The following is a 16,882-nucleotide window of genomic DNA, read 5'->3' as shown; positions in this document are numbered from 1 at the left end:
TGTCGAGGTCGTCGTAATGGTTGACGCCCATTACGCGCTCATATCATACATGTTAGGAAGATCCACATAGACTTTAAGCATTTCATTGGTTGAGGATTTGATACGATCATTACCCTAAGTTTCTTTTAAGTTAGTTTCTATTTTCTTTATTTTCATTACTTGATTCGTTGTAGCTTCAATTATACAACCTTACTTTTGTTTTTCTTGTTAATTAAATACGTTCCCTTGAATATCCCATTACTCAAAACAACCCCCCAATCCTTGTGGTTCGATAACCCTTACTATTGTACAATTGATTCGTACTATTGCGAGTGGTAAAACTTATAAATTTAAAATCCACGTACGGAGTCGTCTAGACTCGAGCGTACCAGTGGCTTTAATATGGAAACACGTGAAGCGCGTTATGGAAAGCTGGTTGCACATAAGACCGTCCGGACGCCGCCTAGAGAAATTAGAGACAAACTCGATTTAGGTTTTCTTAGCCTATAAATAGAGGCCTCTAGGCATGTATTCTTTACAAAATTTGGTATTGAATTCTTTATAGCTTAGAGAGAGTGTTTATGGAGATATTGTGAAGATCTACTAGCCCTCTAGTTGTTGTCGGTGTGCTATTGCTGTGCTCGTGTTTGAATTCAATCGTAGGGAGGAGCCATAAGGTAAATGCATCCATTGAAGACTCATTCAAGTAAATGACTTGGTTGAGAGGCGTTCGCATTGGGTTACGTGTTAGAGTGCAAGATACGATCGATACATATGGGCATGTGAGTGTTATTGTCTTTGTACTAGTTTTGTCTTCTGAATAGTAGATTTTCTGGGTTTGGCTGCCCCGGAGTGGTTTTTCTCTTAATTGAGTTTCCACTTTGTTAACAAAATATCTGTCTCATTTAATTCTTCACTTTTGATATTTTGTTACACGTTGCACACACACACACGGTTAAATTAGAAGTCAATTTATTTTTCACAACGTAATGTTTCTAAAGCTGGTATAGAAAAGCAGGAAAAGTGGATTGCAAAATTTGGGTCAGCGTGAGAATCATCGTCTTTGGAAGTAGACGTTAACACTGCTGCATTGTCATGGTCCATCTTGCTAGCGCCACCAACCTCGTTGCACCTCCTTTACAAATACGATCCAGATGTTCAGAAACAAGCTTCACAGCTCGATTCCTGAGATCATTAGAAACTTGCCGGATCTTGAGGTCTTGCAGCTATGGGAGAACAACTTCATCGGAAGCATTCCTTAAGGGCTTGAAAAGAATGAGAAGCTGGGAGGGTGTTGGCGGTCTTGGTTTTTGTCTAGGTGGGAGGGGCAAAATGGGAAAGGCGCAACTAGATTAGGTGGGTCATTTACCAATTTTTTTACATTAGGTGCCAGATTGCCATATGGTGGATATTTCAATGGGGTAAAGTTTAATTTCTCCTATATATAGATTCTCCTCGCATTGGAAAGCGTTTTTTTTTCTTTCTATAAAACGATAAAAATGCTTACTTTTTTAATATGTGTGGTAAATATCCACAACTATCTTGCAATGTTAACGTGACAGTCCCAACCAACTTAGATCAGTCATTTTTTTAAAAAAAATAAAAAATAAAAATTAAGGATTGTTTGAACCTGTCACGTTAGCATTGTAAAATAGTTGTGAGTTAAAAATGTGGTATACAACAACATTACTCAACTTTTAGATACATTTTGTATCAAACATCTTTATATACTTGAAGATTGGAATCTAAGGATATTTTGAAACAGACAAATAATTCCTACAAGATGTCAAGAATTAACCTAACATAAAAATTTAAGGGTTAAATACAAAATTGCCCATTGTGGTTTAAAAATTTTATTTTTTACCCCTTGAGTTTTCATTTTTATCATAGGTAGTACCTGTAGTATGGAAAAAGATGGAAATGGTATCTCTGTCCATTTTTCCTTCTAAAACTGATAGAAATCCACATCAGCGCCACGTAATACCATTTAAAATTCGACATGTGATTACACTATTTTTTTAAAAAAAATTTAAGGCTTTTTTTTTTTAAAAAAAATAATAATAATAATAATCAAAATTGTAGGGGTGGTTGAGCCACCCCTTTTGGCCCACATGGGGTGGCCAGCCACCCCCATTTGGCCTGGGAGTGGTTCGACCACCCCCAAACTGGCCGATCTAGGGGTGGCCAAACTACCCCCGTGGCCTATAGGGGTGGTTCGGCCACCCCCAAGGACAAAACAAGAAAGAAAAAAAAATTGATTTTTGCCTTGGGGGTGGCCGAACCACCCCCCATAGGTCACGAGTAGGCATGTATACGAGCCGAGCTTGGGCGAGTAGTGGTTGCTCAAGCTCGGCTCGTTCAGAATTTCCATGAGCTCGAGCTCGGCTCGAGCTCGTGACGGGTATTGAAAACTGAGCTCGGCTCGGCTCACCAAGAGTAAATTCTTGTCCGAGCTCGAGCTCGAGCTCGATTTTTTGACGAGCCGAGTGCCTTATCGGGCACTCGGCTCGCCCGGCTCGTGAGAAAAAACTTCGTTGTAACCTAAACCAAGCTAAGCGAACAAAAGCCTCAAAATCTCAACATAAATCAAGCCTGAGAAAATCCTACGGAATTAAGATTCTTGAGAAATGGGTTTGTTTATTTTCCCAAATGGAAATTTACAGAACCAAAAACAAAAACAAAAAGAAAATCCAAAACCAGCAACGTCTTGGCCATCATAGATGCCACAGTCAACGGTGCAGAAAGTGCCACAGGCTATGACGCTCTTGATGATGAGCTTGGAGGGGTCAATCTCCCACTCGTGCCCGATGACAGTGGGCGTTGCTTCTTCTTCTTGTTCTCTGTTCTTGTTCTTCTCCATAGTCCATGCCCTGCTCAGATGCCTCTGAAGCTGCTCGTCCCCTCTTCAGATCTATCTGATCCGGGCAGCGGGCAAAAGAGGAATGAAAATGAGCAAGAAGAAAAGAAATGGGAGAGAAGAGAGAGTGAGAGAAATAAGAGCACAGGATTTCAAAAAATAAAAAGAAAAAGAAGGAAAGAAAGAGATAAGGGCAAAGGTGCGTACTGCGTTCAAGTTTCAACTTGGAAAAAAGGAAAAGCTGAAAACTAAAAGGCCATGATGCTGTGACTCTGCCAGAGTGCCAGTGATGCACGTCACGCACGCAATTCCCCAAACAGGAAATAATCTTGTACACGCAACTTCTGTTTGATCAGTTACAGTAGCGCAAATCAGACAAATCCTGGGTGTTTATGTAAAATAGCTATTGGATGATTCAATAACAGTCGTTGAATTTGATGAATAAACGTGCGTGCAAAACATTGAATAAATTTCATTATTAGTTGTGCTCAACAGCTAGAATGCATTAACCATATCCAACGGCTGAAATTGATTAACCAATAAATCTAACGGTCATTTTTAATTAATTGATATAATAACCCAAAGTTTCAAAAACAATTAAAAAAATGGGGAATAGTATAGATATCTCTCAAATTACTACCTAATGGTCAATGTACCTCCAAATTACTAATTGTGTCAATATTTTCCCTTCAAATTATCAAAAAAAAAATGTCAATGTGTCTCCTAATACCAACAAAAAGTTCTTGGGAGGTCCTTGTGGTATGTCATAATTACATTTTACTCCCTGGCGTCAAATTCTGTTAAAATTTTTAACAGATTCTGTCAAATGCCACATCAGCGACACGTGTTACCATCTTATTGGTGACACGTGTCCATCTTAATAAAAAAATAAAAATTTATTAAAAAATAAATAAAAATACTTATTTTTAAAAAACAAATTAAAATTCAAAAAAAAAAAAAAAAACAAAAAATGGAAAGGGGGTGGCCCAGCCACCCCCAGAGGCCGCCGGGGGTGGCGCGCGGCCACCCCCAGGCCATTGGGGGTGGCCTTCGGGCCACCCCTAGATCTTCTAGGGGTGGCCCGATGGCCACCCCCGGCCACTGGGGTGGCCGCGCGCCACCCCAGGCAGCCTCTGGGGGTGGTGCGCGGCCACCCCCAGTGGCCAGGGTGGCCCGAAGGCCACTCCCAATGGCTTGGGGGTGGCCGCGCGCCACCCCCGGCCACTGCCTGGGGTGGCGCGCGGCCACCCCAGTGGCCGGGGGTGGCCATCGGGCCACCCCTAGAAGATCTAGGGGTGGCCCGAAGGCCACCCCCAATGGCCTGGGGGTGGCCGCGCGCCACCCCCTTTCCATTTTTTGTTTTTTGTTTTTTTTTTGTTTTTTTTTTTTGAATTTGAATTTTTTTTTTAAAAATAAGTATTTTTATTTATTTTTTAATAATTTTTTTTTTTTATTAAGATGGACACGTGTCACCAATAAGATAGCGAAACGTGTCGCTGACGTGGCATTTGACGGAATCTGTTAAAAATTTTAACAGAATTTGACGCCAGGGAGTAAAATGTAATTATGACATACCACAAGGACCTTCCAGGAACTTTTTCAACTATAGGGAGTAAAAAATAATTATGGCATACCACAGGGACCAGCGGTGCATTTTTCCCAATTGAAAAAACGAAAAAAGAACATTGTCTTTTAAAAAAAATACAAACGAAAAATTAACTGAAAATTATTTTTTTTAAAAAAAAATAAGCAAAAAAAAAAAAAAAAAAGAAACAAGAAAAAAGAAGAAGAAGAAGAAGAAGAAGAGGAGGAAAACAGTTTTTAATTTTTTTATTATAAATTTTTGTTATTTTATTTTATTTTTTAATTTTTTTTAGGTTCTTATTTTATTTTAATAATTTTATGAATGATATTTTTGTCATTAGGGAGCATTAACATTTCTTGGTAGTTTATGGGAGAACATTGACACAATTAGTAGTTTGGGGGGTACATTGACAATGAGATGGTAGTTTGAGAAGGTTATGTGTATTTTTCTCAAAAAAGTATTCTACATTTCTACTGACTCTCTCGCGCACGTTTTCTCATTCATGCAGTAATGTCAATAACTTATAACTTTATAAATTATAAGCCTATATTTATAAGCTAATTAAAAATTTAAGAAATTATTATTTATACTTTAAATAATTAATTCTAACTTATAAGTTACATATCGATATAATTATACATTTATACTTAATTAGTTAATCTGTTAAATGTTAATTATAAATACATAATTAGTAATTACACATTTACACAAATTACACTTAATCATAATTCATTAATTTATAAGCTAAGAGCAAAAGCCTACAAATTATTAATTATATTTAGACTAGTGCATTAATAATAATAATAATCATACTTAATCATTATTTTATACTTAAGCTAAAAGTATCAAGTATGTATCAAAATTATCTAAGTAATTACCTAAATAACTAAATACTTAATCCGTTAATCATTAATCATTATAATGTATATTAATTACTTTGTGTGAATTGTATACTCAAGGGCGGAGCCACACTTTGGCCAGGCCCAAAAATAAAATAAAATAAAATAAAAGATACAATTTTTACCCCTATTTTTTTAAAAAAAATATTGTAGTTTTGGCCCCCCCAAATTATTTTTTTTCAATTAGGCCCCCCCAAAGCCAAAGAGCTGGCTCCGCCCCTATGTATACTTATGAGTTATGACTTATGTAGTTATGTGACTATGTCATTATATGGCTATAATAATTTATTGTTATATCTTAATTTTTAATTATATATAGTTATGAATTATGGTTCATATGATATGATATTATTTATTATGATATGGAAATTATGAATCATACTTAATTACTTATCATAACTTCCTTAGTATCTAATAATAACATTTATATGATATAATGTAACTAGATAAGTATTATCATTATAATTAAGATACATAGGAGATAGGACCATAAGATTATTAGATTCTATAATAAATATACATCGTGCCATATGACATGAGATTTAATATCATATAAATTGTTAGATTATACTTAAATTAAATCAAATGAATTGTTAGATCATATCACATAACTATTGTTGTTAGATCATAGTACATTGTTATAACTTGGATCACACTTAATTATACAATGATACAAAAAGTATTGTTGATATGATTATTATATTATACATTGTGCCATATGACATGAGAATTAATATCATATAAATTGTTAGATCATACTTAAATTAAATTAAATGAATTGTTAGATCATATCACTTAACTACTGTTGTTAGATCATAGTACATTGTTAAAACTTGGATCACACTTAATTATACAATGATACAAAATAAGTATTGTTGATACGATTATTACATTATACATTATGCCATATGACATGAGATTTAATATCATATAAATTGTTAGATCATACTTAAATTAAATCAAATGAATTGTTAGATCATATCACTTAACTACTGTTGTTAGATCATAGTACATTGTTAAAACTTGGATCACACTTAATTATACAATGATGCAAAATAAGTATTGTTGATACGATTATTACATTATACATTGTGCCATATGACATGAGATTTAATATTATATAAATTGTTAGATCATACTTAAATTTAATCAAATAATTTGTTAAATCACATCACCTATTGTTATTAGATCATAGTACATTGTTAGAACTTAGATCACATTTAATTATACAATAATACAAAATAAGTATTGTTGTTATGATTATTACATTGTATAATAAAGATATAATGCGTCATATCACATACTGGTCCGTTTGAGTGTTAAATCCGAATATTATTCGAATTCACTACGCAAATTACGAGGTTTGACTTTGTGAGATAAAATTTTCAAAATTTAAAAATTATTGAAAAAATTGAATAAAATATGATTTATTTTTGAAAAAAAAATAGAATATTATTCGAAACAAACACACCATTTTAAACTGTTAGATCACATGCATTTCATGTAAATTATAGTGATGATACATATGATCGTATAATCTAATAATATGAATTATAATGATTATACTTAATTTGTAATTATAAGAAACACGTTGATTTTAATGTTAATCACTTGAGTTGGGATTATACCAATTACATTGTCATTGTTTATTAATTATTTGAATAATGTGATTAAGTATCAAGATTTTCATTAAATCATATCATTAACAATTTATTGTTAATTCAACAATCATTAGATACTTAATTATTAGACTTAGAGTCTTAGTCTCTTAGATCATATAAGATATAAACATCTTAATTATCTTTTATCATTAAATTATATATTATATAGATACTTATAGATATAATTAATAATTATATATTGTATAGCTTAATTAATATTTTTACTTATATAAAAAAAAAAGGTGATATACTAAATAAGTTATTTTTTTTATCAATATATATATGCATATATTTATTAATAAATATGTATATCAATAAATATATACGAGTCGAGCTAATAAGCGAGCCGAGCCTTTTTACGAGTATGTTCGCGAACTTTAAACGAGCGAGCCGGGTTTTATACGGGTATGTATCGTTTAATAATCGAGTATAGTTTCGTGTCCACGAGTAGCTCATTTAATAACCGAGTCGCGTACGAGCCGAGCCTTATCGAGCCGAGCTCGAGCGAGCTCACGGGTAGCTTTGCTTCGTTTACATCCCTAGTCACGAGGGTGGTTTGGCCACCCCCAGACCGAAGCCACCCCTACAATTTTTTTAAATATTTTTTTTTAAAAAAAAGCCCTAATTTGTTTTTAAAAAAAAGTGTGGCCATGTGTCGCATTTTGAATGGTGCCACATGGCGTTTACGTGAATTCTCGTCAGTTTTGGATGGAAAAATAGACAGAGGTACCATTTTCATTTTTTTCCATACCATAAGTATCACCTATGATAAAAGCTAAAACTCAGGGAGTAAAAAATAAAGTTTGCAAACCACAATGAGGAAGTAGGTATTTAACGCAAAATTTAATAAAAAATAGTAGAAGGGGAGACATAACTAAAATAAAATAAAAATTTTGAAAGTAAAAATTAATTTTGGGATCCATTTCATAAAAATAAATAAAATTTAGGAAAAAAAAACTTTCAAATTTTTGTGGAGGCCTAAGACCCTCCAAAGGCAGGGGGCTGCCCCTTACAGAAATCTTTTCAGATTCTTAATTATTTTCAAACGTTGGTTTAGTCACATTTTTAGGAATCTATATTTTTAGGCATCAAATTCAGAATGTTATATTGATGGAATATTAGGGATCGTTTGAATGTGTGATTTTTTTGTATTGTATTATACTATTCTTTACTATATTTAAAATTGTGAATACTGAAAAAAATTTAATTTTTAAAATTAAGTTTGGATGGTTTTTAGAGAACCTAAGACAAAATTAGAAAAAGTTAGTTAAACTTGAATAGAATTTGAATTTCAAAAATCAACCCAAATATATTTTTTATTTTTTAAAAATAATAAAATATAATAAAAAAAACATGAGTTACCCGAACATGCCTCTAGATTCTCCAAACGAAACGCCGCATAAGTATTTCTCAATATATGTTCAAGAATTAGAAGAAGATGAAGGAGAAGAAGAAAAAAAGAAAAAGGGTTTTTGTTTCAATTTGTGAACATTAACGGTTGTTAGTTAATCCCTCAGCAGAAAGAAAATAAAATAAAATGACAAAAAGACTAAACGAGCATCGTCGAACGAGAAATTTTAGACTTATTAAAATATTGTTCCCAAATGATGTATCACAATTTCTGAGATTGTTGACACATTTTTAAAAATGATACTTCATATAAAATTGTAACACATCATTTTAAGAATCAAATTTTAGAATTTTTTTTTTAAAGATGTGTAGCATTTCTCTTATCGAACTATATATATATATATATATATATATATATACATTTTTTTTTTTTTTTTTTTTGAAAGGGAAGCATTATCGAAGTACTTGGCATGAACATTTGGATGCTACAAATTGAATTGTTGTGGGGGCAAATTAAAACTAATTACAAAAACGGACCTAATTAAGAAAAAGTTAGGCAAAAACCAAAATCAAAGAGAAATAAGCTTAAAAGTAAGGATCGTTAGATACGCTGCCCACGCCACGCAAGGCTTAACAAGATCTTTCGCAAACGGATTCACGTTCATGCCTCGGAAGACCTTGTAACACGCAAAGAGAGCTCCGAAGTTGGCGGCGCAGAACACAAACGCCAGCCACCTTGCGCCGATCACGAGCACAAGAGGGTCCCACACTATGCTCAGCGAAACCTGAGCGACGTAGAGGAGCAACGCATCGGGGTGGGCATGGAATCCTCCGTCGGCCCACACGAGCCAAGCCGCGAAGCCCATGAGGAAAGACGACCCCAGGGACGCCAGGTGTATGAACCAAAGAGGCGGGAACCAGAGGGGCTTGGCTAGCGCCCGGTACTTGCGGCCGGAGCCGAACATGAAAACGATGAACATGGTTAGGGAGACGGGGACGGTAACGGCGATGGCTAGGGACCGTAGGGCCCGCTTGGCGTTGGTATTCTTGGGGTACTGCTCCCGGTGTTGAAGGGTTTTTTGAGAAGGCATGGCAAATTGGCAATGGAATTGTTGGGCAGAGGGAAAGAAGAGACAAAAGGAGATTTGTTTATTTAGTGGGAGACATTAATTGGAGGGCAGAAAAAAATGAGCGTTACGGAGCAAATTTAGGGGTTTCTTAACAAGAATGAGAGGAGTAAATAGGGCATTTAATTAAAGGAATGGAGTATCAAATTATTAGCATGAGTTTTTTTTTTTTTCGAAAATTAAGATTTTGTTTTATTAATATTTATCATTTTATTTTAAATAAAAATATAATAAATATTATTGAATTGTCACTTGCATGCAGTGATTAAAGATATTAAATTAAGAAATATTCTTATCAATTCTAAATCTCAAATTTTATTCCCTCAAAAAAAAAAAAAAATCTCAAATTTTATTGATGTTGGTACGATCAAATTCACTACTTTAATTTGAAAATGAATTAAACAAACCTACATTAATTCCGACGGATTTTGATCTGATATTTGATTCTTTGCTATTTAAATGAATGATGCAAAATTTGATGATTTTCATTTGAGAAATGTCATTTAGACTGCGTAAAATTGAAAAGATGTGATAATAAAAATTAATAATTAAAAAAGAGTCAAACAACAAAGCGGATTCGAATCTTAAGGAATTTTCTTTCTAAATTACTAGTAATTTAAACAGCATATCATGAGAAAGCCTATATAAAATTGATGCGTTTAAATATGTTTGACCCCATGTGATTTAAAGATTTTATTTTTTTGTCCCCTGTGGTTCATTTCGTATAGTAGATGGTACCTTATTTATTGCTAAAGACAGAGATTGTACCTCCGTCTAAAAATTGATGGAAGTTCACGTCAAAACCTCTAAGAAGCTGACACGTGTCCTATGTCTAATTAAAAATTAAAAAATTTTAAAACTAAAAAAATAATAAAAACTTAATAAATTTAAAAAAATTGAAAAAAATGAGGGGTGCCTCAAGCCACCATCATAGCCGGTCTGAGGGTGGTTCAGGTTCGGCCACCTCCATAGACCAAACCCTAAACTTTTTTTTTTTTGTTTTTTTTTTTTGGGCATTGTGGTAGTGGCCAAACCCCACCCCCCATTGGGCCATGGCCACCCCCATTTTGCTCTTTGGGGATGGCTCAAAAAAAAAAACTCCTTTTATTTTTATTTTATTTTTAATTTTTTAAAGCTTTTATTTTAATTTAAGTTTTTATTATTTTTAATTATTTTTAAATTTTAATTAGGCATATAACACATGTCACTTTCTTATAGATGTTGACGTGAACTTCTGTCAATTTTTAAATAAGATATTGAATAGAAATACCATATCAATCTTTAGCTATAAACAATTACGGTCCACCGTAGGCAAAAAAATATAATCTATAAACTACCGAGAAAAACTTATTTAACTTTCAATTTAATCAAAAAAAAAAAAAATTGCTGAGATCCTTAGAAGGGACAAACCCGTAATTTCGCTGCATCACCCCTAGACACTTTTGCCCACTCCTTCCCAGAGTTAACCACACCAGTGACCACGACGCCTTTCTCTGCTCAGCACTGCCATTAAGCGAAGCCTACCCAGCAGAAAAGACGCCGGAAATGGTAGCTTTTTAAACATTTTCCACAGAGTAACACATATAATCCTTTAAATTCTCACATATTATTATGCATTTTTACTATAATTTTGAATGAAGGTTTGTCAAGATTGAATTTAGGGTTTTTTTTCCTCTCAGTGTGATAGAAAAATGCTTCGTTAGTAACTGTAGATCTGTTCAATAAACTTCACTGCCCTTGAATCATCGGTTTATTTAACGTTTTGCTACCATTTTTCTTTGGTTGTATTCTGTTTGGTTGCTTAGAAATGTGAGAAAGTGAGAGAAAATTAAATATTGTGATTTGCTTTTTATTATTTGCAACCCTATAAATTAAATCTCGAGTAAATTTAGGTTGTATTTTCTTCTTCTCATGTTTCGAAGACCAAATAAATAGAAAGCATGAGATTATAATTTGATTTCCTGACTGTTTCCCCCCGTTTTCTTGGAAACCAAACAGTGGGCCATGGAGTCTGAGTTTTTGATTTTTGTAGAGCCGTGGTGCTTGATACATACAAATAAGTGTACCTTAGTGATCTACCTGAAGTGATGAAGGAACTGGGAGTGTTTTGAGCTACTTTCAGTTGATCTGTTGAAGTATAGAAGAGAAAATTGTATGCATTTCTGAGTTGGGATAATTATGGCTTATGGCTGTACGTTTATTTAGAAAGGGTGTGAAATTACACTGTGGTGCAATTAAAATATCATAAATATGCTTCGTTGTAGAAACCTTTATGACTGTAGATTTTGTTTAGAAAGTGTGTGAAATTACAATGTGGCACCGACATCATTGTTTATGTTGCTTAGTTGTGGTCCTTGTGGAAACCTTTTGTACTAGGTTGTGTTCCAGCTTGAGTATATGGTGTATGTGTTACTTATCAAAAAAAAAGAAAAGTATATGGTGTATGTGTCCAACTTGCACTGTGTAAGGTACATATTTCCCGCTACTTTTCAAAAAAAAAAAAAAGGTACATATTTCCCGCTTGAGTATATGGGTTATAGGTACCAAACACTCTCATCCGGCTAGCTAAAATGTTAAAATAGGTCTATAATGCTCTGCATCTGGCTCAGTAAATATTTTGAGTGTTAACAGTGGTAATTTGGTGAGCACTGTTTACTTACCCAATCTTGTTTTTGCTTGCTTTTTTTTTTTAAAGGAATGAATAAAGAAATCATTTAAAAAGAATATTTAAATGGAATAGTAAAAGTGGATGGCTAAAATGTTGAGTTGGATGTAGGTGCTTTGAAAAAGTGGATAGTTAAAATAGAAAACTGTGATATTTTAGCTAAAATGGAGAGTAAATCTGGTGAGCCGGATGTGAATGTTAGGTTACACATACTGATTGATGCTTCGGTTTCATGTATCACTTAGATATAGTTTTGCACTAGTATGGGTATGATCTGGTTCAAGTCGGAGGCCATGCACTGACATGGGCTAAAATGAGATTATGATGTATTGGAACCGCTTCAAATGGAAATATAGCAATAAGTTTTTCTTTCCTTAAAATACCACTCTTGGTTTAAAGTTCATCACGCCCATGAGATTTCCTTTATTAGCAGCATTTGATTATGTAGCTTTTTGAAGAAAATAATTTGAGACCACCCCTTATGGGCAAATTGTTTTTGTAATACCATTTAAATACATTTAGGAAGCAAAAACTTCTTGAAAGTTGCATGAATGCTGGGTGATGGTAGGATTGACGTTATTGTGTTACTGGGTACAAAATAGTGATGATCTTCACCCAGAAGGCCAATTTTATAGTTTCCATGGACCTTGTTCCCTAATTTCAATCATTTGTTTTGCCCAACTATATTCTAAGCTCCTTCTCTGCTAAGCCCCTAAAAGCTCATTTCTTGACCCGAGCTTGTTATGAGTTTTGGAGCATCTAAAAGACATGATACTGATTTGCTGATAGTAAACTATCATGTCTATACGTTTGAGGCTTTGCTAAAACATGTGGTGATTGGGAAAACAGTGGTGCAAGTGCTTCTAAAGAATCAGTGCAATGTTTAAAACATTTGCATACCAGGAGAAATGTCTATTTAAGTTGTCTACATATAGTATAATGAACACTGTATAGTTGTCTACGTCACCTCCACCAGCTGAAAATGAGTTCTTTCAATCATCAATTTTTTGCCCACCAGCTGCGTGTTCCATCTTAATAATTGATGTAGTATGTTTTGGTGCTTTGGCAAACATTTTATGTGGGAGTGTCTCTTTCAATTCTTTTCTGCAGGATGGGCATGACACAGATGACCCTAAGCAGAGCACTGCTGATATGACAGTTTTTGTGAGTTCCTCTTAACTTTCAGAAATTATTTTATTTATTTTGGATAAATTTAGACTAACTTTCCACGGCCATAAGGATGGTTACTGAGCAGATTAAGGTGTCGGAATTACTCTTCTAATAGTTGCCTGGGGAAAGCAGTTATTTGACTCTAAATGTTGAGGGCATAGTTGAAAAATGTGATTATGGCCTAGTCCAATAATGATCAGGAAACTTGCACAAGTTATTGTATACCAGACTGCCCTGCCATGGTGTGCATCATTCTTTGGGGCTTCCCCTTTACTTTCCGTCATGGGATAGTGTTTGGTGCTTGTTAGGTAAAGCACGGCATTTTGCAGTCCTGATGCTCATATATGAACGAAGAAGAAACAAGATCCATATTTTTATATTAGTAAAAAACACCTGCTTATTGCAATAATAGGTTCATTGCTTGATTTGATTTGGAAAACAGTCTTTGCTGAATGTTTGTACTGATTTTTGCAGGTGCAAAATCTTCTTCAGCAGATGGTGAGTTTGATGTCTCTGTATTTTTGAGATTTAGTAGTTGAAATTTTGGATCCATGATCAGTGGGTCTAGATACGGTGCTTATTTTTTTGCAAATTTGCAGCAATCCAGATTCCAGACAATGTCTGAGTCCATCATCACAAAGAATATCCTTTTCTTATTCTACATATTGCAACTATTATTAATCTGACATCTTACGGAAATGAAACCATTCAATACGATTTAACATCCCTTGTTAATCAGACATCTTAGTGAAATAATCATGCCATTTGTTCTTCGTAGCATTTGAATGGAGTCCATTTTGTTTCTGTATGCTTTTGCTTAAATCTAATTGGATCATGTGTGAGATTCTTTCAGCATCTTCCGTAAGGACATTATTAAGATGGACAGTTTTTTTCTTTCTTCATGATTGGGTTGGGGTGGTTGGTGTTGTAAAGACTCCATTAATAAGCTTAGGGTTCTGCCTTCAACTGATTTGAAGAGCAGAGCGAAAGTTTTAGATCACCTTTTATTATTGTTTGTTTATATCATTTTTTTTTTTTGGGGGTGGGGGATAAGTACACTATCGATTTGGTTTTTTAGTGTGTGTCCATTTATTGAATGTGGGGTTGTAGTTTCCATCCCAAATAATAAACTTGTGCCATCAAATGCTGTGGAATACAAATCTGGAACAATTTCACTTAAATATACTGCTGCAAGTGTTGCTTAGACTTGAAATATGTAACATGCCACCTTGCCCTACATGGGGACTGATATGATGTGCCACAGTGGTTTCTTTAACTGTGACATACTTGATGAGATGGGCGGCAGGATAGATGAGTTAGAGCAGAGCATCAACGAGCTCAGAGCCGAGATGGGGGTGGAGGGCTCACCTTCTCCTTCGGTCCCTTCCAAGCCAAATCCAGAATCCAAGTCACCCGAGGATTCAGCATAATGCTGAGCTGTTTGTTTTTGCTTTACTGATTTGGAGGGGGAACCTGATTTTACCGTGTTTCGGAGTAGATTTAATGTTCAATGGATTTGAAACTCTCTTTTGATTTGTCCTTTAAGTCTCTGATTTTGTCGTTTAACAGAATGCTTATGGCTGGTTGAGAGCATTAAAACCTTGCTATGCTTTTTCCATTACAATTTTCAAAATGTGATTGTTTTTGTTGGTTGGTGTAATGTAATGAACTGGGCCATTGACAAACTGGCACCACTTGCTGAAAGTTTTCCTGGAAAGGTATTTTATTGTATAACATATTAGATTGACCCCCATGGAATCCCATTTAGGTTGATCCACTAGGATTGGTATTTTTATTAATTTATTGCTCAAATTGCTAACGATTGAGACAGCACATTAGGAGAGAACCCATATTATATCTACACGCCTACATAAAAGTTTGAGTTGTTAAGCCATCTATTGAGACATGTGGGTCTCATCAGTCATCACTCGTGAACTCTCACATAGCAGTCGGATTGAGATATGCAGCAAATTGCTAGTAATTGTAGCCTGTATGAAACTTATGTCTAAATAAATTTTAGATCGTCCAGTTTCTCTCACACGTGTTATCTAAATTGCTATTCAAATTGTTAGTAATTTTAATGTGAACAGAAAATTACTGCAAGTCTTTGTCCCGATCCACCATGCTTTGGCACTAAAGAAGTTTTGCACTAGGCCACGAACAAATGAAAGGCACTGCATTTTATTAGAAAGGAAAAGGATGTATCTGTGGGCCTCGTACGTTAGTCCTAGTGGGTGGTGACGTAGAATTTTATGGTTAATTTATGCCAACAGGACAACGACATATGAGGCGTGTCACGGAAAGCTTTAGATGCCATATAGTGGTATCACAGTCATCGATTTTGATTGATATTGATTGCTTTAAAGGAAAGAAGATGCATGTGATTGTTTGGTAATCAGAACAAGTTTCCTTCCCGAAAGCAATATATCACTTCGATTCAATGGAGCCTCGCTGGGGTTGGGCCAAGAAAAAACTATGCCATTGTTGTGGACTCTATTATTCTTACATATGACCTAGGATAAATGTTGGATTTTTTTTTTTTATAAAGTCTCAATTATTAATTAAAAATAAGGAATAAGAAAAATCATACCCCAGAAAGTCATATGATAATGAACAACAACAATATTGACATTAATAGTAATGTAATGGTGTAGTAAGAGTACATGCAATAGGGTTGGTTATTCAAATCTCCTCCATTATGTATAATAGGCTAATTAGCAACGCGTACAGAGGAAGCCCCAACAAGGCAACAATATAGCCCACATATATAATAGTTAATAAACAAAAGCAAAAAGAAATTATATTATATTGGGAAAATATAATTAAAAACTAAAAATTTTCAGCGCCTACAGCGAGTAATGGCACTGCAGCCGCGAGTGTAGGGATTGGCCGGAGCGCCAGGTCGGCAATTGTAGTAGGACGCGCCACGTCGCGAGCAGGGCACACTGTTCCTCCTCAGCGCACCGTAGCTTATGTACTGCCTGGTGGCCAGGATGCGCCGGGTGCTCTCCGAGTCCATCGCGAACTCCTCCAATTCCAGGTCCAATCCCGCGTCCCCACCAGCGAGCAAGCACTCGCCGATCGAGCCGCGGCACTCCTGCTGAATCGGGACTAAGCCCAGCTGGCGGTGGTCTCCGCCAATGAAATCAAGGGCCGTGGACGAGCAGAGCGCCAAATGGGCGGCCAGGATTGCACATATCACGAGAAAACGGCAGGGATTTGCGGATTCCATTTTTGGGGAGATGGGGCTGTTGGATTCTGTTTGGGGGAGAGATAGAGCTAGCTAGGGGGAAGGGAATGTGGGGAGGTTTGGGATTATAAGTGACGGTGGGAGAAGAAATGCCACTGGGTTTGAGGGTAATTTACGGAAAGGTGCCACTTGACTTTTAATGCGACTCGGTTGCTTGTAATCCAAGACTAATCGTCAAATATGACTTTATTTAGAACTGTCTCTTTTTTAATTATTTCAAAAAGAAAAAGAAAATCATATATGTTAATTATGAGCTGTTTGAACAGTGAGGGCCGACCAGTTAGTGGACAGCCGATGCGTGAGTGTGACAGTTAGATGATTCCATCTGAGAATGAGATA

General features: G+C 35.2%; 3 protein-coding genes across 3 annotated transcripts; 1 reads left to right on the top strand and 2 right to left on the bottom strand.

Moving 5' to 3' along the window:
• Positions 1–8,765: 8,765 nt before the first annotated feature.
• LOC133858869 (translocator protein homolog) lies at positions 8,766–9,553 on the bottom strand. Its single transcript, XM_062294329.1, has one exon. It carries the CDS (start codon positions 9,420–9,422, stop codon positions 8,901–8,903), a length of 522 nt encoding a protein of 173 aa, XP_062150313.1. The 5' UTR covers positions 9,423–9,553; the 3' UTR covers positions 8,766–8,900.
• A 1,302-nt stretch (positions 9,554–10,855) lies between these two features.
• Positions 10,856–15,027, top strand: LOC133858868 (heat shock factor-binding protein). Its single transcript, XM_062294328.1, has 5 exons — positions 10,856–11,006; positions 13,234–13,287; positions 13,768–13,791; positions 13,893–13,935; positions 14,581–15,027. The coding sequence occupies exons 1-5, from the start codon at positions 11,004–11,006 to the stop codon at positions 14,721–14,723; spliced, it is 267 nt and encodes an 88-aa protein (XP_062150312.1). The 5' UTR covers positions 10,856–11,003; the 3' UTR covers positions 14,724–15,027.
• A 1,044-nt stretch (positions 15,028–16,071) lies between these two features.
• Positions 16,072–16,575, bottom strand: LOC133858867 (protein RALF-like 33). Its single transcript, XM_062294327.1, has one exon. The coding sequence runs from the start codon at positions 16,523–16,525 to the stop codon at positions 16,133–16,135; it is 393 nt and encodes a 130-aa protein (XP_062150311.1). The 5' UTR covers positions 16,526–16,575; the 3' UTR covers positions 16,072–16,132.
• Between the last annotated feature and the right edge of the window lie 307 nt (positions 16,576–16,882).

Source organism: Alnus glutinosa, chromosome 1, assembly GCF_958979055.1.
Source record: "Alnus glutinosa chromosome 1, dhAlnGlut1.1, whole genome shotgun sequence".
NCBI classification, from domain to species: Eukaryota; Viridiplantae; Streptophyta; class Magnoliopsida; order Fagales; family Betulaceae; genus Alnus; species Alnus glutinosa.
This window is presented reverse-complemented; position numbering and strand designations above follow the sequence as displayed.